The sequence below is a fragment of the Prunus avium genome, chromosome 4 (genome assembly GCF_965620075.1).
Source record: "Prunus avium chromosome 4, drPruAviu1.hap1.1, whole genome shotgun sequence".
Lineage (NCBI taxonomy): Eukaryota > Viridiplantae > Streptophyta > Magnoliopsida > Rosales > Rosaceae > Prunus > Prunus avium.
The window spans coordinates 36,758,091-36,781,801 of record NC_142287.1 but is presented as its reverse complement, the minus strand read 5'-3'; the positions used below and the strand labels follow the sequence as shown (position 1 = coordinate 36,781,801).

General features: G+C 39.8%; 8 protein-coding genes across 12 annotated transcripts; 2 read left to right on the top strand and 6 right to left on the bottom strand.

Annotated features, from left to right (window-relative positions):
* Nucleotides 1-310: 310 nt before the first annotated feature.
* Nucleotides 311-1,687, bottom strand: LOC110763056 (Oligosaccharyltransferase complex/magnesium transporter family protein). Its single transcript, XM_021965794.2, has one exon. The coding sequence runs from the start codon at nucleotides 1,539-1,541 to the stop codon at nucleotides 504-506; it is 1,038 nt and encodes a 345-aa protein (XP_021821486.2). The 5' UTR covers nucleotides 1,542-1,687; the 3' UTR covers nucleotides 311-503.
* Nucleotides 1,688-1,829: 142 nt separating this feature from the next.
* LOC110763055 (Tetratricopeptide repeat (TPR)-like superfamily protein) lies at nucleotides 1,830-3,807 on the bottom strand. Of its 2 annotated transcripts, XM_088251405.1 has the most exons (2): nucleotides 3,241-3,807; nucleotides 1,830-3,120 (listed from the first exon to the last, which is right to left on the bottom strand). In XM_088251405.1, exons 1-2 carry the CDS (start codon nucleotides 3,650-3,652, stop codon nucleotides 1,892-1,894), a joined length of 1,641 nt encoding a protein of 546 aa, XP_088107531.1. In that variant the 5' UTR covers nucleotides 3,653-3,807; the 3' UTR covers nucleotides 1,830-1,891. The 2 variants fall into 2 exon arrangements, with proteins under 2 accessions (XP_088107531.1, XP_021821485.1); XM_021965793.2 differs by having other exon boundaries at nucleotides 1,830-3,807.
* Nucleotides 3,808-4,321: 514 nt separating this feature from the next.
* On the top strand, nucleotides 4,322-7,784 carry XTH8 (xyloglucan endotransglucosylase/hydrolase 8). Of its 2 annotated transcripts, none has more exons than XM_088252186.1 (6): nucleotides 4,322-4,928; nucleotides 5,453-5,516; nucleotides 5,711-6,302; nucleotides 6,442-6,542; nucleotides 6,655-6,857; nucleotides 7,235-7,784. In XM_088252186.1, exons 3-6 carry the CDS (start codon nucleotides 6,107-6,109, stop codon nucleotides 7,635-7,637), a joined length of 903 nt encoding a protein of 300 aa, XP_088108312.1. In that variant the 5' UTR covers nucleotides 4,322-4,928; nucleotides 5,453-5,516; nucleotides 5,711-6,106; the 3' UTR covers nucleotides 7,638-7,784. The 2 variants fall into 2 exon arrangements, with proteins under 2 accessions (XP_088108312.1, XP_021821523.1); XM_021965831.2 differs by having other exon boundaries at nucleotides 5,648-6,302.
* Nucleotides 7,785-8,315: 531 nt separating this feature from the next.
* On the top strand, nucleotides 8,316-9,843 carry LOC110763095 (postsynaptic protein-like protein). The gene is made up of 4 exons (XM_021965846.2): nucleotides 8,316-8,471; nucleotides 8,658-8,775; nucleotides 9,338-9,429; nucleotides 9,510-9,843. The coding sequence occupies exons 1-4, from the start codon at nucleotides 8,456-8,458 to the stop codon at nucleotides 9,572-9,574; spliced, it is 291 nt and encodes a 96-aa protein (XP_021821538.1). The 5' UTR covers nucleotides 8,316-8,455; the 3' UTR covers nucleotides 9,575-9,843.
* Nucleotides 9,844-10,141: 298 nt separating this feature from the next.
* On the bottom strand, nucleotides 10,142-11,125 carry LOC110763096 (MYB-like transcription factor ETC1). The gene is made up of 3 exons (XM_021965847.2): nucleotides 10,856-11,125; nucleotides 10,512-10,596; nucleotides 10,142-10,397 (listed from the first exon to the last, which is right to left on the bottom strand). The coding sequence occupies exons 1-3, from the start codon at nucleotides 10,911-10,913 to the stop codon at nucleotides 10,310-10,312; spliced, it is 231 nt and encodes a 76-aa protein (XP_021821539.1). The 5' UTR covers nucleotides 10,914-11,125; the 3' UTR covers nucleotides 10,142-10,309.
* A 1,647-nt stretch (nucleotides 11,126-12,772) lies between these two features.
* Nucleotides 12,773-15,096, bottom strand: LOC110763093 (polyubiquitin). Its single transcript, XM_021965845.2, has 2 exons — nucleotides 14,942-15,096; nucleotides 12,773-14,333 (listed from the first exon to the last, which is right to left on the bottom strand). The coding sequence occupies exon 2, from the start codon at nucleotides 14,331-14,333 to the stop codon at nucleotides 12,960-12,962; it is 1,374 nt and encodes a 457-aa protein (XP_021821537.1). The 5' UTR covers nucleotides 14,942-15,096; the 3' UTR covers nucleotides 12,773-12,959.
* Nucleotides 15,097-17,247: 2,151 nt separating this feature from the next.
* On the bottom strand, nucleotides 17,248-18,102 carry LOC110763076 (ubiquitin domain-containing protein 7SL RNA1-like). Its single transcript, XM_021965820.2, has one exon. It carries the CDS (start codon nucleotides 18,100-18,102, stop codon nucleotides 17,248-17,250), a length of 855 nt encoding a protein of 284 aa, XP_021821512.1.
* Nucleotides 18,103-18,706: 604 nt separating this feature from the next.
* Nucleotides 18,707-23,670, bottom strand: TDP1 (tyrosyl-DNA phosphodiesterase-like protein). 3 transcript variants are annotated; one of them, XM_021965816.2, is made up of 16 exons: nucleotides 23,428-23,670; nucleotides 23,158-23,340; nucleotides 22,790-23,074; nucleotides 22,475-22,672; nucleotides 22,178-22,238; nucleotides 21,916-21,992; nucleotides 21,569-21,826; nucleotides 21,312-21,401; nucleotides 21,076-21,210; nucleotides 20,581-20,730; nucleotides 20,103-20,206; nucleotides 19,846-19,899; nucleotides 19,630-19,720; nucleotides 19,280-19,354; nucleotides 18,996-19,146; nucleotides 18,707-18,907 (listed from the first exon to the last, which is right to left on the bottom strand). In XM_021965816.2, exons 1-16 carry the CDS (start codon nucleotides 23,440-23,442, stop codon nucleotides 18,807-18,809), a joined length of 2,028 nt encoding a protein of 675 aa, XP_021821508.2. In that variant the 5' UTR covers nucleotides 23,443-23,670; the 3' UTR covers nucleotides 18,707-18,806. The 3 variants fall into 3 exon arrangements, 2 of the variants coding, with proteins under 2 accessions (XP_021821508.2, XP_021821510.2); XM_021965818.2 differs by having other exon boundaries at nucleotides 18,707-18,904; XR_002527673.2 differs by lacking the exons at nucleotides 18,707-18,907; nucleotides 18,996-19,146 and having other exon boundaries at nucleotides 19,279-19,354; nucleotides 20,571-20,730.
* Between the last annotated feature and the right edge of the window lie 41 nt (nucleotides 23,671-23,711).

Genomic DNA, 23,711 nt, shown 5'->3' with positions numbered 1-23,711 from the left:
GACATTTCAGTACATAGTTACATGCAAAAACTTATACACCAAAATAAAATTGCATACAACTAGTTAAGTTATAACCAGGGGTAGAAAGACCTGGATGACAGTGTTCATAAGGAGAGGAAATTGCAGCTTGCAATGGTCTCCAGAAGTAGCAACAAGCATACTCGTAACTCGTCTAACACAGAAACAAGTTATTGACTAAAATACTAGCTTTAACAAGGAAGGCATACAGCTTGGTTGCAATGAGGAATTAATATAACACAAATAACTTGGTGCGCCCACGAAAGCTCCAAACCAGATATAACCAACATCATAAACACAAAGCATGTAATCATGATAGAAATTTTGTAACACATAGTTCTCAATTTTCAAACATAATATAAGCCAACTGTCAAAAAGTACACATCTTTCTCAGGAGAAATTCATTATCAAAGTTTTCACTGACACAGATCTATCACCTTTATAGAAGCTCAAGTGGTGAATTGGCATCCTCATCCTAACCAAGCTCAGTTCCAACTCGAAGGCCAAAAAGCATGCACTCCATAACCAGTCTTCCAATTATCCAAGTAGACCACCTTCTTCACCGCCCAAAACGAAACAAGGAGCGCGATAATCATAACAATACGCTGCACCTTGACATTGCGGACGGTAACAAGCACGCGGGTGAGGAATGCCAACAACAACCCAACAATGGTGTACAAGAACCCAACTGTGAAGCCTTCTGTTCCAAGCTGCATTCCGGAGCCCTGGTAGAAAAATATGAGCTTTGAAGGGTCATTTCTATCAACCAAGAACATGGGCATTTTTCTAATGATGTTATGCATAGCGCCCGAGACGCTAAAGAAGTAAATGAAGACAGCCCCAGATAACCAAATTCTTGGGTCGTGCAGCAAAGTCTTGCCACTGATGATCTTCTTCCCAATAAAGGGTAACCAAATCAACCACGCGATGGTAGCGAACATAATTTGCTTCTTGGATAGCATCGGAGGGCGCTGAATCGGACCCACGACAAGTTTGGTCTTGGACTCGATGAACTCGGACATTGACTCAGCCAATCTCGAGAAATCGCCCTGGTCCATTTGCTGGGACTCTTTGAGGCTGTGGTTGGGTCCGATGAGGCGAATGTGAGGCAGCGAGTTGACTCCGAATTGGGCAAAGCTGTGCTGCGAGTCTTGAAACTCGATGTCGCAGAAGAACAACTTGGCGTGGGAAGAAGACGATGGGTCTTCATTGTTCTCGATGAAAGACGAAGCCACGAGAGAGAACTCGCTGCGGAGCTCCTTGAGATGGAGCTCTTGCTTGTCGTGGAGCTTTGCGGCGTCGAAGAAGATGAGAACCCAGTAGGGCCTTGGGGTTTTGACGGAGGTCAGAAATCGAGAGAGTGAGTGATCGTCGAGGCGGATCACGCCAGATTTAGATCGGGCTTGGAGGGAAAGGAGTTCGGCGACCTGGTCCGAGTTGGATTCGGATAACCCAATGAATGTGGTGAGAAAGAGGAGGGTGGTGATGAGGAAGACAAGGGGCAGTTTCGGAATTGGGCCCATTTTTGTGGGTTTTCACTTGTTACAGAGAGCAAAGGGTTTTGCTTTGTGGGAAGAGGAAGAAGAAGCCTCAAGGGCAAAGAGTTGATTTTGAGTCTTGAGTGTTGACCTTTTCATGTGGAGGACGAAAAGTCAATTGGACGTTAGAATGTACGACATGTCGTTTTTTCCAATTGTATTTGTACATCTTTTTTTGGGACTGATTTTTCCACTCCTTTTTTATCCACTTGTGTGAAAATCATTTACCTTTTTTTAGTTGGCTCGAGCCACATTGATAGAACGAATTGGTAATTGCCACAGAGATTGCAAGATTCTCTTTTTAATGTCCAAAATTGAGAATACAAAAACAAAACTCACTTCGCTTCATCACCCTCATTTCTAGTTTCTAAGTTTGATAAGGTTAATTGGAACCCAGATATCAAACGCTTATAAGTTGCTGCATCAGGTTTCAGCCTCATCTTCAACATTTCATCATGAATTTTCATTGCCTTTCTCAACTCCTTCACACCACAGAGCCCATGGATCATGATTGTGAAGCTTGCACTGCTCATCAAGTTGTGTCTTCTCATGTAATCAAACACTCTGATTGCTTCTTCAATCCTCCTTGCTGCAAACAGCCCACTGAGAAGTACATTGTAGGTTGTTACATCCAAGCTGCCATTCAATTTTTCCATCTTATTATGCAATGCAATAGCTGAATCAATCTGTCTTCTAGAGCAGTATCGCCCCACTAATGGGGAACAGCAAATCAAATCCGGTAGAAGCCCCTTGTCTAGAACAACATTCAACAGATACTCTGCTTCTCTCCATCTACCCCTATGACACAGAAATGATATAAAACCGGACAGCTCCGATGCAGAAGGACTACACCCTCTACTTATAACATCCATTAACAACTCAAACCCTTGCTCAGACCGCTCTTCCTTGCAAAGAACATCTGCAAATGCATGATAACTACTGCCATCCACTACAATACCCCTTTCAGAAATCAGACGATAAACCGAAATTGCTTCTTTTGTTCTCACTTCATTAGTCAATGCCTTCAACACAAGCCCATAGGTACCATCTTGGAGTCCAATTTTTTCATCACATGCTTTCTTAAAGAACATTTCCGCGGCATGTATTTTGCCCAAGTCACAAAGCTTCTCAACTATTGAATCATACTCAGATAAAGGGCAATTGGGAAGCAATTTCTTCTCTACCATAACACTTGTTACCCTTTCAACGACTTCCACATTCCCAAGTTTACATGCTCCATCAAGAATAGAGCTATAAGTACTAAAATCAGGGTCCACTTTTCTATCACACATCTCGTTTAAGTGGGAAAATGCAGCATCAAAGTTGCCACTTTTGCTATAACCATCAACAAGAAGATTATACATCATAGAATTATAAATGTTCAAATCCAAAAGTCTAAGAATTCTTTCAAATTTCCCATCTTTACAAAGAATTTGAGCAACCAGTGACCATGTAAATCGATCTGGTAAAACCCCATTCCGGATCATAAGGCCATAGAAACACCACGCCAATCTAATCTCATCTTCTCGCTGTATAGCATTAAGCAGAGCATTGCAGGCAACAACTGAAGGAACACAACCAAGAACATTCATTTTCCTAAATACTTCTAAGCCTTCTCTAAACAAACCCTTTCTTGAATAGCATCCAAGAACAAAACTTAACGTAGTGGATTGAGAATCTGTACCTTTACATGCTAGAGTAATGCACTGTACAAGCTCTGATACAGGATGAGTTTGAATTAGAGAATCCAAGATGGGTTTCACGGGTCGAACAAGGCCCGACCCAAGTGAGACTCGGATGATTTGGCAGTTGGATTTGAGGTCCGGTTCAAACCTCAAATTTACTTTGGCCCAATTGAAGAACTCCAAAGAGACTTGTGGGTTGTTCTGGGTTTTATGGAGGATTTGGAGAAAGAGAGCAGGCGTCAGTTTGGGGAAGAGACTGAGGTTTCGGAGGAGTGGTACCCAGTTGCGTCTTTGTAAGAGAGCGTAGGAGATTTGGGAAGCTAGCTGAGCTTGTTTGATATTGGTTCTCCAACTCAGAGATGAAGCTGTTGAATACGCTCTGCGAAATTGGTGAGCTTTGTGAAGAAGCATTTGGTGCTGAAGTGGTTTTCCTCTGTTTCAACATTTTCCGGCAAAGAGGTATGAATTTGAGATTGTTTCAAATTGGTTTTTGCTCGAGGGTAGACGAACAAGTCGAGTTTTGGGCTTCTGGCTCTAACGGCAGGAGACTGTTGGGTTGGGTTGGGTTCGCTTCAGTGGAAAGGTAAAACCATGAATTTTACTGTAAAACCATTATAAAAAAATATAAAAAAAGGAGGACCTGGTACGTGTCAAAAATGGTATAGCCGCGCGGCTATACTATTTATAATTAAAAATATAGCCCTCCTAGCCCTAGCCACGTGTCAAAAATAGTATAGCCGCGCGGCTTTACTATTGATAATTACAAAATAAAACTCCTAGGCACGTGTCAAAAATAGTATAGCCGAGCGGCTATACGCATTTTTAAAATAAAACTGTAGTATAGCCGTTCGGCTATACCATTCATAATTGAAAAAATAACAAAAGGCCCGCTTATTAAAACAGACTGTAGTATAGCCGCGCGGCTATACGATTTATAATTTTTAAAAATTAAAAAAAGGAGGCCCTCCTATTAGCCGACACGTTTCAAAAAGTACCGCGGCGCAGCTATACGCGTTTTTAAAAAAATAATAGTATAGCCGACTATACTATTTAACCTGTAGAACCATAGTATTTCCAGTGAAAAAACTCACCAGGTTTCTTTGCAGACTTCCCAGTTTCGCTTTAACCTGTAGAACCATTGGCTGGCTCCTGTTTTTGTTGCCGCATATTTGCTTCTTGGGGCCTATTGTAATAAATATATTTGTTCCTGGGGTTGCTTTTGCAGACTTGTTAGTTCTTTTTCGTTCTCACCAATTTTTGCTTACCAGAAAGAAAAAAAAAACCCAAACTTTTGTCTCCAATGTCAATGTAAAAGTCAGATATCTAACCAAGGTGGTTAGTGTGAGTGGTTCGGCATTCTCATTCCTTAAGAGAGGTTAGGGGTTCGATCCCTGCTCTCGTATGGAGTCAACACTTTGGCCAGCACTTTACCCCTTACAGGCCGACCCGATGTGAGCGGGTATTAGTCTGGGTTGTGGTTAAGGCTTAAAGGTACCAACCATAGTTGAGGTCCATCCAGGACCACCTCGTGGTTCGGACCAAAAAAAGAAGAAGTCAGATATCCAAAAATACCCAGTAAAAGAGAAAGGAGTGTTCTGAGGAAATGGAGAAAAGTGATGTTGCTGCTGACCCACATGCATATTCCTACGCTGGTCCATAGGAGACCCAGTAAGACACTGGGAAAAAGGTATTTTCTATTTTCCTACCATTCAAATTTAGCAGATCAATCCAAAAATAAGACGGCATTGCTTTGCTGATAAACAAATGAACAGCTTGGCTTATTGCTAGCCCTTGATATCACCATCAATCCATTAATAATCTCCTCAATTATTCAATTGGTGGGTTCCTCATCACCACATGATCTGGCTGCATCTCAGTTGCCTGGCATATGGATGCAGCTCAATGTTTCAAGTTTTTACTCAAAAATCTAATGTTAATTATTATAAAGCTTCTTGCTTGGCTGCCCACATGACTCATGAGAGGGAGATGGGTACATTGTTTTATTCCTGGTTTATTGTTGTTTTTAATTTTCCATGTCTTTTTCTAGGATATCTTCCTTCTTTATTGGTTATGGTGTTTAGCATGTTGGTCATGTTTTATTTCCAAGAAAAAGCAACCACTGTTTTGGGGGCATACTTCACTACTTTCAGTAAATAAATATCCTTGTTTAATTGTGCTTGACTGTGAATTATTTGCCACACAAAACAAAAGGAAGCCTGCAGCAGAAAAAGAAGGCCAAATTTGTAGACTCTGGAGAAATCTCAGGCTTTACAAGGTACTTTTTCTTTGTTTGATTGACCAAAGCAAGTTTAAGTTCACTTTAACCTTGTTTAATCCTTTATGCTCACTCTTAATTAGAGACACAATACTAAATAATTTGCTGCATTTCTCGACAACCAAATCCAGTTGTCTAGATCCAGGAACTTCCGATTATTGTAATACCAATCACACTCTATCACGTTCCCACAGGCAACACATGGACCCCACCCCACCTCTGTTTTCTGCCAATTGTCAAAGACCATTGGAGGGCAGCCTGGCTTCTTCAGTCCTAATTCTGAGCTTCTTCATTTTAGTCATTTTCATCTAAACATACATTTCACTGATGGATTTTTTCCCCCAATGACCCTTTCTTTAAAAGTTACAAGTCACAAGCAGGACTGTGCAGAAGTGATATAAATAATAACCAAATAAATTAACCAGACAAGGAAATGTGACTTGTTTCCAGTCTTAGCCTTTCCCAAGACATTTTCATATTCTGATCATTTAATGCACACCACCTCCTCCTCCTGGAGATCCAGCTGAAACAAGCTCCCATCCATTCTCACTTTCTTCAGATTCTCTGCCTCCAAAAGTCTTCCACCCAAAATGGAAAGAATGGCATCTCTGATGCCTATTCTTCTTTACATTGCAGTACTCATTGCTGCTTGCTCTTCTTCTTCATCTGAAGCGGCTGCCCCAGCCACTTCTTTCGAAGACAATTTCGACATAATGTGGTCTGAGAACCATTTTAAAACCTCTGCAGATGGGGAGATCTGGTATCTTTCCCTGGACAAAGAAACAGGTAAACATGAACAAGATTGATTTCTGTTCAATACTTATGTGTCAATCTTACTTGAGAATTTGCATCAGTTTCAATACTACTTGAAACTTTGCTAGCAATCACATAACTTTCTTTTCTTGGTTTCTTTGTAATTGAATAGGTTGCGGGTTTCAGACAAAACAGAAGTACAGGTTTGGATGGTTCAGCATGAAGCTCAAGTTGGTTGGAGGTGACTCTGCTGGTGTAGTGACAGCTTATTATGTAAGTCTTCAAGCTTTCATGAAAGCCAATCACAATCCCATGTCTGTCTTTGTAGTTTCTCTTTTGTACTAAATTACATGTCTATAGATTGAAAACGTACTTCTTGTCGCAGATGTGCACAGAAAATGGAGCAGGGCCAGAGAGGGATGAGTTAGATTTTGAGTTCTTGGGAAATAGGAGCGGGCAACCTTATCTCATTCAGACAAATGTTTACAAGAATGGAACTGGAGGCCGTGAGATGAGGCACATGCTTTGGTTCGACCCCACCGCGGACTTTCACACCTATTCAATTCTTTGGAACAATCATCAGATTGTGTAAGTTTAGTATATATCTTCCCTTTGGCTCTTGGTGTATGACCTGAGTTACCAAGTCTCTCTTTTATATCTATCTTCCTTTCATTTTATATCTGCTGACACATACTGATTGATCCCTCATGCTAAAGAGATGTCATTTGCTACATTGTCACATGCTTCTGGTTATATGAGACAGCAAAGTATGGCATACGGCCGAATCGTTAGATCAGCAAAACAATTGGTGATCTTATGGATAACCGTATGCCATACTTAATTGTACAACACAATTTCCCAAATTATATTATGTAACTGTTATGTTTCCTATTTAGAACATTGCTCTTAGCATGAACAATACTGAAAACTTACCAATCTTGCACTTTGGTTTTTGTTGCATACAGGTTTTTTGTGGACAAAGTTCCCATAAGGGTGTTCAAGAACAATGGGGAAGCAAACAACTTCTTCCCCAATGAGAAGCCAATGTACTTGTTCTCCAGCATATGGAATGCAGATGAGTGGGCAACCAGAGGTGGGCTTGAGAAGACAGACTGGAAGAAAGCCCCATTTGTGTCCTCTTACAGAGACTTCAATGTTGATGGGTGCCAATGGGAAGACCCTTACCCTGCATGCGTCTCCACCACAACAAAGAATTGGTGGGACCAATATGATGCTTGGCACCTCTCTGATGCTCAGAAAATGGACTATGCTTGGATACAGAGAAATCTTGTTATTTATGATTATTGCAAGGATTCTGAACGCTACCCAACTTTGCCAGTGGAGTGCCCATTGAGTCCATGGGAATGAAAAATAGTAATGTAAAGTTTTCTAATTTCAATTTGGGAACACACCAAGGTGTGTTTTTGTAGGTCATCATTGTCTTAGGCTATTGGGTTTCTATTAAATTTATTAAATCAATTTTGTTCAATAAAAGGTTTAATTTCATGTATTTCATTCCTTTCCCAAACACTATATAATATAATCAACAAAATCTCGAATCTTTACATTTTAAAATTGTGAATATATTCAAATTTTACAACATCTAGACCATTTAAGTAATCTAACCATTAAGCACGTGAGTAAACTTTGAAAAAATATTTACAATTTATCCTCTTTCATTCTTTATGAAACCCTCTCTCCTTCTTTAATTCAAAACAAAAATCCCCAATTTTTTTAGGATGAAAAACAAAATAATAATCAACTAATAACTGGTAATATACCATATAAGCGTTTTTTTTATAAAAACATTTTCTATTGAAAGGAGCGATAACATAATAAACTCACACACAACACGAATGCTATGACAACACGAATGCTATGACTCAAACCAAGATCTTTCCTATTAGCTTTTAAATAATCTTTTAATGTCATAAGCTTTTAAACGTCGAGATCAGCGAAAGTTTCTATTAGATGAGCCAGCTCAAATCCAACGGTTTGAAATGGCTTTTTTAGTCGGTGGATGGTATTAGTCAATTAATAAATTCACGAGGTGTCAAATAAAACACCAAAACGGTAAGTTGAAACGCGAGACCAACGAACAGAAGACTCCCAATCCAAACCCAAAGGTACAATTAGGGTTTTTCTTTTCCAGAGTGAAATCGCAATTCATAGAACAAGAACAAAGAATGGTGTGCGAGAAGTGTAAGTTTCTTCGAATTCATTATCAACTTTCTGCAAAATTCTTTTCTTTTCTTAAAAATAGGCGAAAAATAGAGATTGGACGCAGTTTCTGAACTCTGATTGATACTTTTTGCCTAAAAGAATTCCGATTGATAATATTTTTGATAATTTGTTGAATTTCTTTAATTGAATTTGTTAAATACATAGGTGAGAAGAAGCTTTCGAAGGTGATAGTGCCAGACAAGTGGAAGGAAGGTGCCAGTAACACCACCGAGGGCGGTGGCCGTAAAATCAACGAGAACAAGCTCCTCTCCAAGAAGAAAAGGTTCGCTTTTTCTTTAATTTATAATTTTATGTTTTTGTATATGTCTATTCTGTGAGGTTTTTACTTGATTTTAGCATTTAAAGAAGAATTTTTGGTCGATTTCAGCACACCTTTTTTTATCAAATTTCTATGTGGACTTTTGCTTGTGTTACTTCTTGTCATACGGTCATGAATTTTTTTATTTCTTTACCAACTTATAGGAGTATACTGCGATCAAACTTTAGATTAGGTAATATAGAGAAGGGAATTAGACTTAAAGAAATTTTCTATTTACTTGACCTGATAAAGAATAAACAGAGGTTTTTCGTCGTGGTTTTTGAAATTGAGGTATTGCAATAGATGAGTTGTGTGGGTCATTGCAGAGACCAGAGACATAGAACATATGTACAGCTTCTAAATCATATAGTTGCAATGAGTTGTTATGTCAGTTGATGATTCATGTGTACAATACCATTGCCATTTATTGAGTTGTTTGTGATGCAGATTGTTTGTGTGATGTATCACATGTGATCACATCTCGCACGTAAGTCGTTAACTTCAATCTCATTTGTTTTGCTTGTAGGTGGACTCCTTATGGAACTACCAAGTGCATGATTTGCAAGCAGCAAGTACACCAGGATGGCAAATACTGTCACACCTGTGCTTACTCCAAAGGTATTATTTCTAATTGTTCATCTAGCTGGTTTGTTATCTTTGGTTATTGCTGGAAATCTAATGTATGTGATGTTATGCAGGAGTTTGCGCAATGTGCGGTAAGCAAGTACTCGACACCAAGTTCTACAAGCAAAGCAATGTATAATGCAAGTCAGATGTTGTTGGTTGGCATTGTCTATTTGGTGTGCTGACTCACAGCTAAACTGTTGATTCATATATTTGGTCCCTCATCCCTGGACCCCTGGTCGTCAAGCCAGAGCATACCATATTTGTAATTCAGGCTGTGAATGTTAACCTTTTAGTTATAACATGTACTTTGTTTAGTTTTATTCTTTGATCATTGAAATTTACTCAAAGAAGCTAAGCTAAATGATTACCTCTGAGCTTTTGAATGCAAGTTATTTATTCTGAACATGCTTTTTCTTTCAGTTTTTGGATACTAAGATTTTCTTGGATATTGATTGATTTGCTGGAATCTGAATCTTATGCTATGGTTCATAGTCTCTGGCTCCTGATCCTGGCCTGAAGGCTATGGTTTGTGGTTCGCGAGTCACGGGTGGTCACTTGTTATAAAATGGCAATATCAAACAATTTTAGATTAGTCTTATATAGTTTGCAAACATTCGTTTTCGGTTACAATTCTCATGGGTCAAATGGGTCATAAATCAATGAAGATTTCTTTTGAACGTAAATAAAGTAAAGAACCAAGACAAGAATGGAATATTTCGCAGAAGATTATTAGATTGGCAACTCTTGGAACATTACTTTGTACATTGATCTTATGTTCAATATTACAAATTGGTTCGGTTCCAACCGCAAATTCTGCAATGCAAGCTTGGGAGAGTTGAGGTAGAGTCAGACAACAGATTGACCTAATTGTTTATTGACTTGTCGAGTTTGTAGAGGACCAGTACTTCTCAATTTCTTCTGCTGTTCTTCCGGGAATCCTCCCAGCAATCAAAGCCCACCTATTCATAATGAAAAAAAAAAACAAAACAAAACTTAGTTTGGGATAAGCAAGCTCTTTGTTTTGTGCTCAGAAAGAAAATTACAATGCTAAAGAAGAAGAAGAAGAAACCAACCTCTCTCCCACTAGATTGTACATTCTTATAATAAGTGCTTCCTCGTCCTCAGAGAATTGAAGCTCAGATTCTTGTCTGCTTTTCTCTGAGATAAACAACTCAAAATCAAGCACAGGAGTTCATGAAAGCCTTTTGTTTTCTCTTTCAAAACGAACTTGCAATAGTTGAGAGAAAATAGCAAAGAGGAAAACATCTGAATAAACATCTGAAAAGCAGAGTCACAAAACCCTATTTGGCAAGCTAGAAACAGATCGAAAGGAAAACAGTTTGAATCAAAACCCTTCGTTAAAGAAAACAGTAGAGAACATAAGTGCCTGTCCCAGACAGTTGAGACAAATAGGTACCTGTGGCTTGAGAGTCCGAGAAAGAGTCATCGGAAGAAGAGTGTTCGGAGTCGGCCATTTGGCATAGAATTCTGGGGAGGAAGTCAATAAGGTGCTGCTACTTTGAGGCAATGGAGCCGCTTAAGTAGTGATTTGCAATGCTAAGATATTTGGAAAGACAGGCTTGAGAGTTGAGACCAATAGTAGATAGATGGTGAATGGTTCTCAAGAAGCAAAGAATGGTAGTTGAATGTAGGCATCTGTAGATGAATAGGAAATCCGAAGAATATTACGAGTCAAATGCATGACAGATAAATCCATATACCATCAGTTTATTTTATCGGATGTCAATTCACCACATTATTTGCATGGTTGTTTGTATATAAATATAAACATACAAAAATCATACCCCAGATTACATATATTAACTACTGGTTCGAAATTAGCCTACCCTTGAATATTAAGTTGTCGGATTTGTATTAACAATTGGATTATCATATTCAGATCACGGTCAGGATTGGATCAGATTCAGAACGAAACAGGATCAAAATTGGATCCATTGACATACTAAGTTGAATGGAAGTTATGACCGGAGAATTATAAAAGTATCTTAACCCGAATCCCTGACGTACGGAGAGAAGCGTGACAAGAAATAACCAACAAGGAACATGAGGGGGAGGGTCTTTGAAGTTAAACCAACGAAAGAGAGCCTTTCATTCTGGTCTGGTTTCCAGAAAACGTGTGGTTTCTGTTTGAAGCTTAGCTGGGCGTGTCATTGTCCGACAACCAACAAGGAACAGGATGCAACGGAGAGTAAAACGCATGACATTGACAATGTAATAGCTTGGTCCCATTACATTACTAGAATTCAGATTAGAAGAGAGTGATAAGTACTTTTGATTGATCATGGAACAAAATGCAGAGATAAAAACGAAAAGACGCTTTATCTTGGATACAAAGATGCAGCAGATAGCCAAAGCAGTGTGTTCACAATCCAAGCTGATACCAAGCAATCAATGTGTTGTGGAAAACTACAACGACATATTTATCTTCAAGTAATCAATGAGTTGAAGAGCAAAACCAAACCACACAATTCGTCCAAATCGGATATAGATATTAGACGTAGACGAGACGAGAGGTCCCATGCGTAGAGACTCGAGAGCCCACCCATTTTGTTTTCTGAGCTGGCTAAGAATCATTTGGATCTAGACTCAAGATCCGATATGTATATCTGTCACTGTCATCCTGCTTCTATCGACTGTTATCTTATATCAATGACAAGCAAGAAAGGACTTTTTGATCTCACATATTATGAGGTGATATTGCAAACTAGTATCAGTATAATATGAGAACCAAACCTTCGAAATTTGAAGTCCCCAAGTGGCTTATTGCGTAAAACTATTTCATCTATTGGATTGGACTTTTTCAAAAGATAACGGAAGGTAAGCTACCAAATAATCATCTCAACAAGAAAACTACCATCAACACAAGAGGAAGAGTGTATTGGCAGCCTAATCATAGCTACTTTTAGTTATCCTGCAGCCTAATATTTCAATCTTCTGTTCCCTTCGCCATTCCTGTTGCCTTGGGTGTGGATAGATAACCACTTCAAAGCAGAAAGCAATCTAAGCCATTTTCAAGGCAACGCTACACATCGGTTTCGGTGGAGAAGAAAGAAAGGCCAGGGGCATTGCAGAGATGAGGAAACATTTTATCCAAATATTAGATGGATCATTAGCAACATCATCATTCGGATCAAATTCGTCAAAACGCGACATTTCTGAAACAAATAATTCCAATAGTATGCATACAAACAAATAATTCAACCGCTGCAAACGATAACCAGGACACATTATGCTGCCCAAATAGCTTTACCATCCGCAAATAGATCATGCAAACAACAGATTTAACTCGAACAAACAACAAGAACAGATCAAATTATTACCCAAGAACAAATTTATTTATTAAACATAAGAGTATCAGGAAACCAAACTAGTTGAAATGCCTCACCAAGAGGCAGAAACAGTACCACGAAACTTGAAAAAACAAAAACAATTAAACATAGTTTTATAGGAACCACCGAAACATTCATAACAAGCAGGGTGACAACCGAGACTTCCACTTCTTAGAAACCACCACGGAGACGGAGGACAAGGTGAAGGGTAGACTCCTTCTGAATGTTATAGTCAGCCAGAGTCCTTCCATCCTCCAACTGCTTACCGGCAAAGATCAACCTCTGCTGGTCTGGAGGAATACCTTCCTTGTCCTGGATCTTGGCCTTCACGTTGTCGATTGTGTCCGAGCTCTCCACCTCCAAAGTGATGGTCTTTCCAGTCAAGGTCTTCACAAAGATCTGCATACCACCCCTCAGACGCAGCACAAGGTGAAGGGTAGACTCCTTCTGAATATTGTAGTCAGCCAAAGTACGGCCGTCCTCCAGCTGCTTCCCTGCAAAGATCAACCTCTGCTGGTCTGGTGGGATCCCCTCCTTGTCCTGGATCTTCGCCTTCACATTGTCGATGGTGTCCGAGCTCTCGACCTCCAAAGTGATAGTCTTTCCGGTCAGGGTCTTCACGAAGATCTGCATACCACCACGGAGACGAAGCACCAAATGGAGAGTGGACTCCTTCTGGATGTTGTAGTCAGCGAGGGTACGGCCATCCTCCAGCTGCTTCCCTGCAAAGATCAACCTTTGCTGGTCCGGTGGGATACCCTCCTTGTCCTGGATCTTCGCCTTGACATTGTCAATGGTGTCCGAGCTCTCGACCTCCAGAGTGATGGTCTTTCCTGTCAGGGTCTTCACAAAAATCTGCATACCACCACGGAGACGAAGCACTAAATGGAGAGTGGACTCCTTCTGGATGTTGTAGTCAGCAAGGGTACGGCCATCCTCGAGCTGCTTTCCGGCAAAGATCAGCCTCTGCTGGTCTGGTGGGATGCCCTCCTTATCTTGAATCTTAGCCTTGACGTTGTCAATGGTGTCGGAGCTTTCGACCTCCAGGGTGATGGTCTTGCCGGTGAGGGTCTTGACGAAGATCTGCATGCCACCACGCAGACGAAGCACTAAGTGGAGGGTTGACTCCTTCTGGATGTTGTAGTCTGCGAGGGTACGGCCATCCTCCAGCTGCTTGCCGGCGAAGATCAGCCTCTGCTGGTCTGGGGGGATACCTTCCTTGTCTTGAATTTTGGCCTTGACGTTGTCAATGGTGTCGGAGCTTTCGACCTCGAGGGTGATGGTCTTACCGGTGAGGGTCTTGACGAAGATCTGCATACCACCACGCAGACGGAGCACCAAATGGAGGGTTGACTCCTTCTGGATGTTGTAGTCTGCGAGGGTACGGCCGTCCTCTAGCTGCTTTCCGGCGAAGATGAGACGCTGCTGATCTGGAGGGATGCCCTCCTTGTCCTGGATCTTAGCCTTGACGTTGTCGATGGTGTCAGATGACTCCACCTCAAGGGTGATGGTCTTGCCGGTAAGGGTTTTCACGAAGATCTGCATCTACAGGAACCAAAATCACATAAGCATTGGTTTCACAGTTTCAAGATCAAAAGTTCTAATTTCGGTAAACAACTTGCAAATCCGCAAACAGATAAAGAAAAAAAAGCCCTAATTTGGAAATGAATAAATCATAAATTAAAGCAATTGAATAAAACACATATCAATGGCACAATTTTTATTCCAAAATCAAAAGACTACCAGGAAAAAAGTAGAAAATACAACATCATAAATAAAATTGACATAGGGGTTTCAAGTTCGATATATCAAAAATCTTAAAAATCAATTTGGATACAGAAAAGATCCCTAATTCGCTAAATCAATAGATCTAATCGCAAAGACTTCAAGATCCGTGAGATAGGATACAGAAAAACCCCTAATTTGTGAAACAGAAACATAGATCGTAGATTCAAGGCAAAATTATCATACCAAATTCCGATTTCCATTCCCAAATAGTCAAAAACTATAACTAAACATGCAAAACTATCAAAGGTATAAGGATCCAATCGACCGATCATAAATCTCAAAGATCAAACAAATTAAACACAAACTAAGCATTTAGATCTAAAATTTTAAAACAAATTAAACAGGAAGGGAGAGAAAGACAATACCTTGACAGGCTGAAAAAGAGGCTTCGAGAGAATTGAAGGGAATTTCTTTGAATGTGGAGAAACAAAACAATTTCAATTGTGAAGTAAAGAAGAGGCGGAGGCCTTTCTTTATAGCAAAAGAGAAGGAGACTTCGTCACGGAAACGGACTAGGGGTGACAAGGAGGTCCACTGATTTCGCGACACGTGTAAGAAAAGATGTGCCGCTGGCGCGGTTTAGACGGCAAAGTTTGGTATCTAGTCTCGTTTGGTGAGCTAATTTCGAGGTCGATGATGACCTCAAATGACTCTATCATTGGCTTGTATTGGTGCGTCACGGGACCCTCACGGCGTTATCTTCCACATTAATTATTATTACTTTTTTAGCCCTATGTTTTCCCGATTATTACGACGACTAATCCGCAATCATTCGGTAGGAGTATTTGTTTTTCTGTTTGCTTTCTCGTCACGTAATTTTTCTTTTTCATTATCTCACCAATTCAATTTTAAAATTTAGAAAATTCATCTTTGAATTATACAATTAATATGTGCTACGACCGGTTACCAAAAAACAAATGGCGGCAAGAACATTCATTGTATAGAAACACTAAACATGATTATCAAAGTTATATTTTATTTGCTTCATTAATTAAGAATATATTAAACAACATTACCCATTTTAAAGTCAAGCCAAAAGAAATATATTTTTATATTTCAAGTGGGGTGGGTGGCTCTTCGTTCTATGAAAGTGGGGAAATTATTATCTTTTATTTATTTATTATGGCTTATTTACTATTTCATTTCCTGGAATTTGTGCTTGCTCTTACTTAAGGGTGGTGCTAAAGGCATCAATTTTGGGCACTAATTCTTCAATAGTGGAGCCTGCCAATACAACGGATCTCATGCTCTATTAGAGAGTTGGTGCCCAAAGTTGGTGCCTCTAGCATTTTCCCTTACTTAAATATCTGGAACTAAAGTTTCCTTACTATACCTCCTAATCTCTAAAAATTGCTAAAAATTTACTTACTTTATTACTTCCGTCCATTTTCGTCCACAAAACTATTAATGGCTCGTTTGTGAGTGATTCTGGATAGACTAAAAAACACTTCTGTGAAGAATCACTTCTCTATATAATCACTTTAAGTGGTTTTAAGTGATTTTACGGAGAAGCACATTCCATGTGCTTCACCCCAGAATCACTTAAAATCACTTAAAATGATTATATGAAGAAGCACATGGGAGGTTCTTTTCCCTAGAAGTGATTCTGGCCTATCTAGAATCACTCTCAAACGAGCCCTAAGTGTGCTAAAGTGACATAGGCATTCTAATAATTTTAGCCCCTCTTCTCTCTTCTCTCTTCTCTCTCTCTCTCTCTCTCTCTCTCTCTCTCTCTCTCTCTCTCTCTCTCTCTCTCTCTCTCTCTCTCTCTCTCTCTCTCTCTCTCTCTCTCTCTCTATCATCCCATCCCCAACCCCCAACCCCCATCGCACCCCAACCCCTCCCATATTCTTTCTTCTCTGTGCCTCTTTGTAATTCCATGAAAGGTTAGGTTTGCGGTGGGGATTGGGTCTAAGGAGGGGAAATGAGAGAAGAGAGAGGAGGAGAAAGTGAGAGTGAGAGAGATACAAAGAGAGGCATATGGAGGGAAAGGGTGGGGTGCAATGGAGGTGCGTTGGGTGTTGGGTCTAGGGAGGGGATGGGAGAGGAGAGAGGCAGAGAGAAGATAAAAGATATAAGAGAGAGGGGTGGGTGCGATGAGGGTTCAGTTGGGGGGAGAGAGAGAGAGAGAGAGAGAGGTCATTTAACAGGAAAATGAGATGGTGTTGAAGAGAGGGGGTAACATTTGAGACGGAGTGGAAGAATGAGTGGTAAAGTGAGAAAATTTGAATTCTGGATGATTCAGTGAGAGTGAGCTCGAGTTCTAGGGGTGAAACAATAAATAAATCTTCCCCAAGTGCACCCGAATTCGATTCACGTAGGAGACAATCTTGAGGCAACCCAATATAATACTCCCCCCTCCCTGGCAAATTAACATTTTTTTGTTGAAAGTACTTTTATTTTAAGTATGTTCAAGTTTTTATTAAAAATCCAAATGCACCAAGAAAGCATGCACTTCCAAGTTCTTTTGTAAAGTTAGAGACGATTTTGATGATCTCAATGCAGTAAAATGGAAAAAAAATATTAAGCGATGGGATTAGGAAACTCATACTTAAGATTAATTTGACATATAATCACTGCTTATTTCCCATGCATAAAAATCATGGTACCTATCGAAATTGCACAAAAAAGATTAAGAGACAAGTTAAGGAAACATGTTCTAACTAGCAATCTAGGATCCACCGGTAACGCTCCCATTGAAAATCTCTATAGTATCACCCTGCCCAACTTGATGCCACCGAAACGACCTGTCGTCCTCCATCACATTCTGCTTATAGATGAAGAAATAGCTCTCTTGTGGCAAATGAAAGTGTAGCCTTTGGTGCAACTTCTGAAGCTCTTTTCTTAGCTCCCCTACATTATCTGATGGGTTCATTTCCACCGGAATTTTCTTCATCCCGCACTTGGGTAACACCATCAGCTTCAACTTATTCCTCGACACCGCCACACCCCCGCCCCCAGGACCACCCATTGCCACCGGTGAAGCCACAGCTGCCGCTGCGGTTGGGGACGGTCTCAAGCTCACCTCGATCTCCGCATTGTCTGAAAGCTCACAATCACGTAAGGAACGATGATCTTGCAACTCATTGCCAAGTGAATGGAGCACCAAACGACCAATTGGGACAGCTTGATCCATCGCTTGAATTTTTTCTTTTAGTTTTGTAACGGTGTCGTTTATGTGCATTTCAACAGGGACATGCATTTTGGATGTGGGGGTCTTCACGTTGAGCTGGATTTTCTTGGAGGGCGACGAGTCTTCCACCTTGACATTGTTGTTGTTGTTGGTGGTGGTGGGTTTTTCGGATTCGGAGGCAACGATGAGTTGAATGTGAGAGTTGTTGAGGATCTCACAGTAAGCAACGTCTTTGTCGTCTTCAAGGACTTGGCCATTGAAGACTAGGGTTTGGTGGGGAACAGAAATGCCTTGGTATTTCTGGACCTTTTCTTTGATCTCCAGGACTGTGTCAAAGTAACCCACTTCAATGGTGAAGGATCTTCCTCTTTGGGGCTCAAAAATCACATCCATTTTTCAATTTTTCTTCTGTTTGTGTGTGTATATATGCATATATGTGTGCATGTAAAAAGGGTGGCATAAATGTGTTGTAACAGTATCCGATTTGCACGTTGTTTGTAAAAGGATTCAAATTCTGGATTAATTAGAAAGAATCAAAGAACGTTATCCATTTATTATGCAATCTCGGATTTTCAGGTTTTAATCTTTCAATGCTGTTGTTATCTACTTCCCCACCCGCTCCCTACTCAAATCATTTCAAATTTAATTGTATCAAAAAAAATTATTTCAGTTTAAATGCACTTAAAATATTATTAAAGACGGTCGTGCAAAAAATTAGAGTCAAAAACTTCGAAATTGAAAAATAAAAAATATATATGTGTACACGTGATTTTGAAGATTTATTCAGTCAAAAAAATTAATTACTTGTGGTTCCATGTTTAAACTGGATTACATTTATTTAAGGCAGATCATCGGAATAAATAGGTGGGTATAAGTTTGGTGAGTAGATTAAGAACGTGTTTGGAATTTTTAACTTTATTTTTTTTAAACAGCGTTGAAGCCTAATCCTGTTTCTGCAATTGTGCAATTTTGTCAGCTATGAGCCTTAGAAAGGAAGAAGGGGGAACGCAAAAGCTCAATATGCTTGAAATTAAAATTAAACAGAATGAGCTGAGGAAAAATATATAAGTACATGGTAGTCAAATAAACACAAAACTTCATGACCCTTGAGTAGCATAGAGCTGAACATGTCGCGGCCAAACTTGACCATAAACATCTTTCTTGTTATACCGCCGGTCCCAAGACCAAGGCACATCTGCTAAGGAGATGAGATAAAAAGACATAAGATGAATGAAATATGCGAATGGAAGGGAAGTATAAATGTAAGAAACAGCAAGTTCACTGACCTTCAATGGTGTATGGTTGGGGAGGGAGTTCATAAGGCACAGGCAATTTGATCACTTCAGATGATGAATCTGAATTCCTGTTTCCATGCCAATTCAGAGTCACAAGTGTTGTTCTCGATGCTTCTGAAGATTCTGGCCGTCCGCGTTTATCCTGAAACTTGATGGAATTAATGTCTTCCTACTTTATTTTTGTGCCATTTTCTTCCTTTATGTTAATCTCTCAAGTGTGATACTAATAAAGTATTTAAGTAGTGTGTGTAAAACGGTCAGCATGTAGCTGTTACCTCTGACGGAACCCCATTACTGGTACAAGAAAATCCAGAACTGCATGTTTTAAACGGTAGAAACAGCACTCCAAGCTGTAATGAGCCACGCAAGGTGAATTAAACATACAGCACCAAAGCTTTGGTAGGAGCAGAGTATAGCTTGAAGACAAATAATTTGTAGAGAATGGGCAATATATATAAAGACATATTCAATTGAAATATATCGTTTGATGTATTGACATCCTCTAGGTCCACGTATGATTTAGGACCTGCAGTAACTTGTATTTGAAAAGCTTGACAAATTTCCCAACTCGGATGAACATCTCGAGTAAACCTCACAACAATGTATCTTCAACTGAGAAACTAACCTCATAAGAACGGATCATCAACTGTGAATTATTCTTCTGGAGAGCTCCCCAGGCAGCCTTGCTAAGATTTGCAGAAGTCAGCAAGAACCAACTGTTGGGACAAAGTAGAAATTCACAGTTACTGCTCAAAATTGACTATGAAGGGTATGCTACTAAACATTCTAAAAACATAAACCCATAAAAACACAATCAATAGGGTCGGAGATGAACTCTTACGCAAGTTTCTGACCATTGTAACGAGTATATGTCTTTATATGTGGCATTGCACGACTGAAATGAAAAGGCAGAACTGTTAATATCAATTTATAGTCTAATGGAAAAAAAATGAAAATAAAAGACAATATTTGTGCGGGTCTTTCTGCACAACAATTAATCAGTTTCTTTAGTCAGATTTTCTAGAAATTTTCCACCTAAGCATTTCAGGGTCAAATATTTCACTAGAGAGAGAGAGAGAGAGAGAGAGAGATAGAGACCAGCGGCCAGTATGGCTTGCCATCCATCTTGCCCAGTACTTTCTCAAGAAGTCTTTCTCCACATTCTTTAGTGGACTTGGAACCGCATTTCCAGCCGCATAACCCTGGCAAAGAGTGTAACCCACAAAAAAGCAGCACTCACTTATAAGGTGCACAAATGAAAGCAAGATGCAGAATATAGAATCTAAGCTGCAACACACATTCAAAGATTACGTGATAGACAGATGACTCTTTTGCCAGTTAATTGCTGAATTACCCCTATATAGTATTTCATTTAAATATGTCCAACATTCCAATTGTTTTGAAGAAATTGTATACCCCTAACCCAACTACATGAGGTCTATTGAGATTTATCCAGGTAAGGTCTTTTGGATTTCTTGCCCATGGTAAAAACCTAGAAACTTTATGGAAGACGACCATATAATATTAAACAAGGTCTATTGGAAAAGGTTCACAACAATGACCTACTTGATAGTACCTCTAGAGAGCATCTGACATCTTCTACTGTAGGCCATATTATAAGTGGCTCCCCAGGACCGAGGGGAGTTCTATCGTCTGATAAACCTGACGACATTGAAGACGCAAGCTCAGCCATCCACTTCTCATCCAAAGAACCTAGGGAGGAGAACTGCAAAAAGCAAAGATCCAACAAGCTAGCTCCAAATTAGATTTGCTTTACTACTATTTCTTTTTATATTCCACAAAGCAAAGCACTCGACAGCATAAAGTTTACCGCATTAGTCATTATTCCATTCTATATATTATGCAAGTAAAGAGACCAATAGATGAAAATCAATTGAAAATGCTAAGTCCTGAATCCCAAAAATTGGACAGAAATCAAATGCAATATATCTATACCGATAGTTACAGAATCTTGGAATAAACACATTGCTCAATTTTTGCACCTAATCAAAGAAAAACACTCAGCATTGACATCGTACATTATATGAGTCAACCGCTTGTGTCCCCGTACCTGATAAGCAAGAGGAGATTTCCGAAACTCTTTATCAAAAGTGCACTCCTGGAGAATAGTGCGTAGCTTCATATGTCCCCACTTTTTCATGTTCGTACCCGTATGATATCCAGGGACAGATGCAATTAACCTCACCTGAAAATTATACACACGGATGAAGATACTAACTTTGATGTTATACTATCCCCAACAAAACAAAACCAATACATATAAAGTTCAAGGAATAGAAAACACACTGCTGCATTGCTGTAATCAAACTTCTTGAAAAATGACGGATTGATTTTGAAGCTTCCCAAGTTAGGAAAATTAACAGAAAACTCGGGCCACTGTTGACAGTCAACCAACAAGATGAAGATTATTACGTTAAATTTGAATTAGCATCATTAAAAATCAAAACATCTGGAAACTAGAGATATAAGGTAACAAAAAGGCAAGAAAACCAAAACAATAAACAAAATCAACCAATGATCCACATAAATTGTTATATTAATACCTTAAGTGCACTGAGATAATCAATTAAGTCATTTTCAAATCCACATCCTTTGCTTGGATTATTTTGATCTTTCCATGGAAAATCTTGCATCCACAAACCTTGGCTTTTGTTGTTCCAGTCAACAAATATTAAGTTTGCTGTGTGTACAATAATTCTCACTCCTCGAGGATACACAAGAAGCATGGCCTTGGAATGGTGCGTCCCAAATGAAATGGGCAATGGTGGTTTGTGTAGAATCCAATTTGCAGGCTTCTTTCTCTAAAATTAGAGGTAACAACTTAAGGTCCAGGTTCCGGAAGAAAGCATAACATAGACAGAGATTAGGCATAAATAGAGCTGACTCAGACCTTCATATAATCCAGTGTACCATCACCCTCACCATGAATAACCAAGACATGCGGGACTTTTGCAATTTTTGGGCATGCTAAAGTGGGGAGGGAAAGAAAAATAAAAACAATCAGAAGCAATCAGGGAAGAATAGAAAGGATGCAACCATGAAATAGCTTATGCATGACACAAAAGTAATATGCCATCAACCAGATTCAGAATATGCACATAACAGAAAATATTTCTACAGGAAACACAATCAAGGTGACAAGAACAACATACCAGGTATCAACCAATCGATGTCTACCATGTAATTCGAAAGGATAGCCACGACAATATCCCCCTACAACAAAAAAATAAATAATCGAAGTAAATTAAATTCCCATCCAAAACCAAATATTCATAAAGTCAATCAATTTCTTCCAGAACGTTTGCATGCTGAATATGAACCTCAGGCGTGCACTATTCATGCAAAACATGAGCTAAAGCTTAAACATACTTCCACAAACAAATTGCCGCATCGAGCACACTGCATATGGAACCAACAAGCTGTTCCTTACAACAGGGTACAATGGTTACCTGAATCACGTCCCCTATAGAAACACAAGAGGTATTTGCCCATTGGGGAAGTCCTTGCACATTCAAAAGCCGAAATGTCTGTGGTAGTTTATCATTAGGAACACGAAAATGCTGTATGGCCTCCACTTGACTGCCATCTCTCTTAGACTGCAAATTCCCACGATTCTCAGCCCCCAAGCTGCTTCCTTCCACCTCAGCCTTCAAAGTCCAAAGTCGATAAAGATGGGCATTTAGTTAGCCTCTCAAAATCACATTTTCCATAATCATCAACAGCAGTTTAATCAATCAAACTATTTAAAATCAAAAGAAGGACACCTTAAAACTTGTATTGGAACCTTTCTCTTGGGGCACTAGCTGACGTGACCGTTTTCGGCTCAACTCCTCAACTTCAGCACCCTTTCCTCTATCGTTTGAACCCCTCTTATGGTTATGGACACCATGCGCATCTAAATTTTCGTTACCAGACAATGTCTTATACTTGAAAAGATAATGCCCCGGAATTAGCTCTATAACATCACCATGGTGTATAGTCGCATTGTCTTTGGGAAACAATTTCTTCCTAGTATTCTCCGATTTAACAACAATGGGATTGGTTCCCTCCTACAGTTGCAATATTAACGTTAGCAATCTATCTACTTCGGTTAAACAGTGGACTGGTTTGGAGGTTTAAATTACGGAATTACCACGGCCAAAACGGCGGAAGCATCAGGAGAGGCAGTGAGAGTGAGGTGCTTGCGGCTAAGTCTTTTGTCGGAGAGGGAAGCTGTGGTGTGGCGGCCGATGTAATTTGGACCTTGGTTGAGGGGTATGTTGGGGATTGAAGTGTCTTCCTCGAGCTTGTCGTTGAGAGGAACCAAATATCCCATCTGCACAGAGCGAACACAAACATCTGCATCAGTAAAAAGAAAATGATAGGTGGGAATTAGAAAGTGGTAAAAGGGTAAGGGAGGGACCAGAAGGCGAGGCATTGGTGAATGTTTGGGTGCATGAGACTGGCGAGAGATATGTGGAGGAGCGACGAGGAGATGGGTAGCTTTTACTGCTCAAGTCTTGAAGACAATGGAAGTGGAAAGCTGAAGAACAGTGAGAAAAGCTTGAAGCTTGAGAGAGATCATTTTGACTCGGTGGGGAAGAAGAACTGAGAGAGAGAAGCACGAATGTTGGCAAATTTGGAGGCAGGTCTCGGAAAATTGTGTTCAGTTCCTGTTTAGAAATTCATCACATGACACTGATGACT

What these genes read in the sequence shown, in the direction of transcription:
- TDP1 (XM_021965816.2), bottom strand. An exon ending in AATCTCCTCTTGCTTATCAG is followed by an intron (nt 20,731 to 21,075) that starts GTACGGGGACAC and finishes TGCTTTTTGCAG; the next exon opens with TTCTCCTCCCTAGGTTCTTT. An exon ending in TGATGATCCGTTCTTATGAG is followed by an intron (nt 19,355 to 19,629) that starts GTTAGTTTCTCA and finishes GGCTCATTACAG; the next exon opens with CTTGGAGTGCTGTTTCTACC.
- LOC110763055 (XM_021965793.2), bottom strand. Translation starts at nt 3,652, where the DNA reads ATGCTTCTTCACAAAGCTCACCAATTTCGCAGAGCGTATTCAACAGCT.
- LOC110763095 (XM_021965846.2), top strand. An exon ending in CTCCTCTCCAAGAAGAAAAG is followed by an intron (nt 8,776 to 9,337) that starts GTTCGCTTTTTC and finishes TTTTGCTTGTAG; the next exon opens with GTGGACTCCTTATGGAACTA. An exon ending in CACCTGTGCTTACTCCAAAG is followed by an intron (nt 9,430 to 9,509) that starts GTATTATTTCTA and finishes GATGTTATGCAG; the next exon opens with GAGTTTGCGCAATGTGCGGT.
- LOC110763056 (XM_021965794.2), bottom strand. Translation starts at nt 1,541, where the DNA reads ATGGGCCCAATTCCGAAACTGCCCCTTGTCTTCCTCATCACCACCCTC.
- XTH8 (XM_088252186.1), top strand. Translation starts at nt 6,107, where the DNA reads ATGGAAAGAATGGCATCTCTGATGCCTATTCTTCTTTACATTGCAGTA. An exon ending in GTGTAGTGACAGCTTATTAT is followed by an intron (nt 6,543 to 6,654) that starts GTAAGTCTTCAA and finishes TTCTTGTCGCAG; the next exon opens with ATGTGCACAGAAAATGGAGC. An exon ending in TGGAACAATCATCAGATTGT is followed by an intron (nt 6,858 to 7,234) that starts GTAAGTTTAGTA and finishes TGTTGCATACAG; the next exon opens with GTTTTTTGTGGACAAAGTTC.
- LOC110763076 (XM_021965820.2), bottom strand. Translation starts at nt 18,102, where the DNA reads ATGGATGTGATTTTTGAGCCCCAAAGAGGAAGATCCTTCACCATTGAA.
- LOC110763096 (XM_021965847.2), bottom strand. Translation starts at nt 10,913, where the DNA reads ATGGCCGACTCCGAACACTCTTCTTCCGATGACTCTTTCTCGGACTCT. An exon ending in CTCGGACTCTCAAGCCACAG is followed by an intron (nt 10,597 to 10,855) that starts GTACCTATTTGT and finishes TGTTTATCTCAG; the next exon opens with AGAAAAGCAGACAAGAATCT. An exon ending in TACAATCTAGTGGGAGAGAG is followed by an intron (nt 10,398 to 10,511) that starts GTTGGTTTCTTC and finishes CATTATGAATAG; the next exon opens with GTGGGCTTTGATTGCTGGGA.
- LOC110763093 (XM_021965845.2), bottom strand. Translation starts at nt 14,333, where the DNA reads ATGCAGATCTTCGTGAAAACCCTTACCGGCAAGACCATCACCCTTGAG.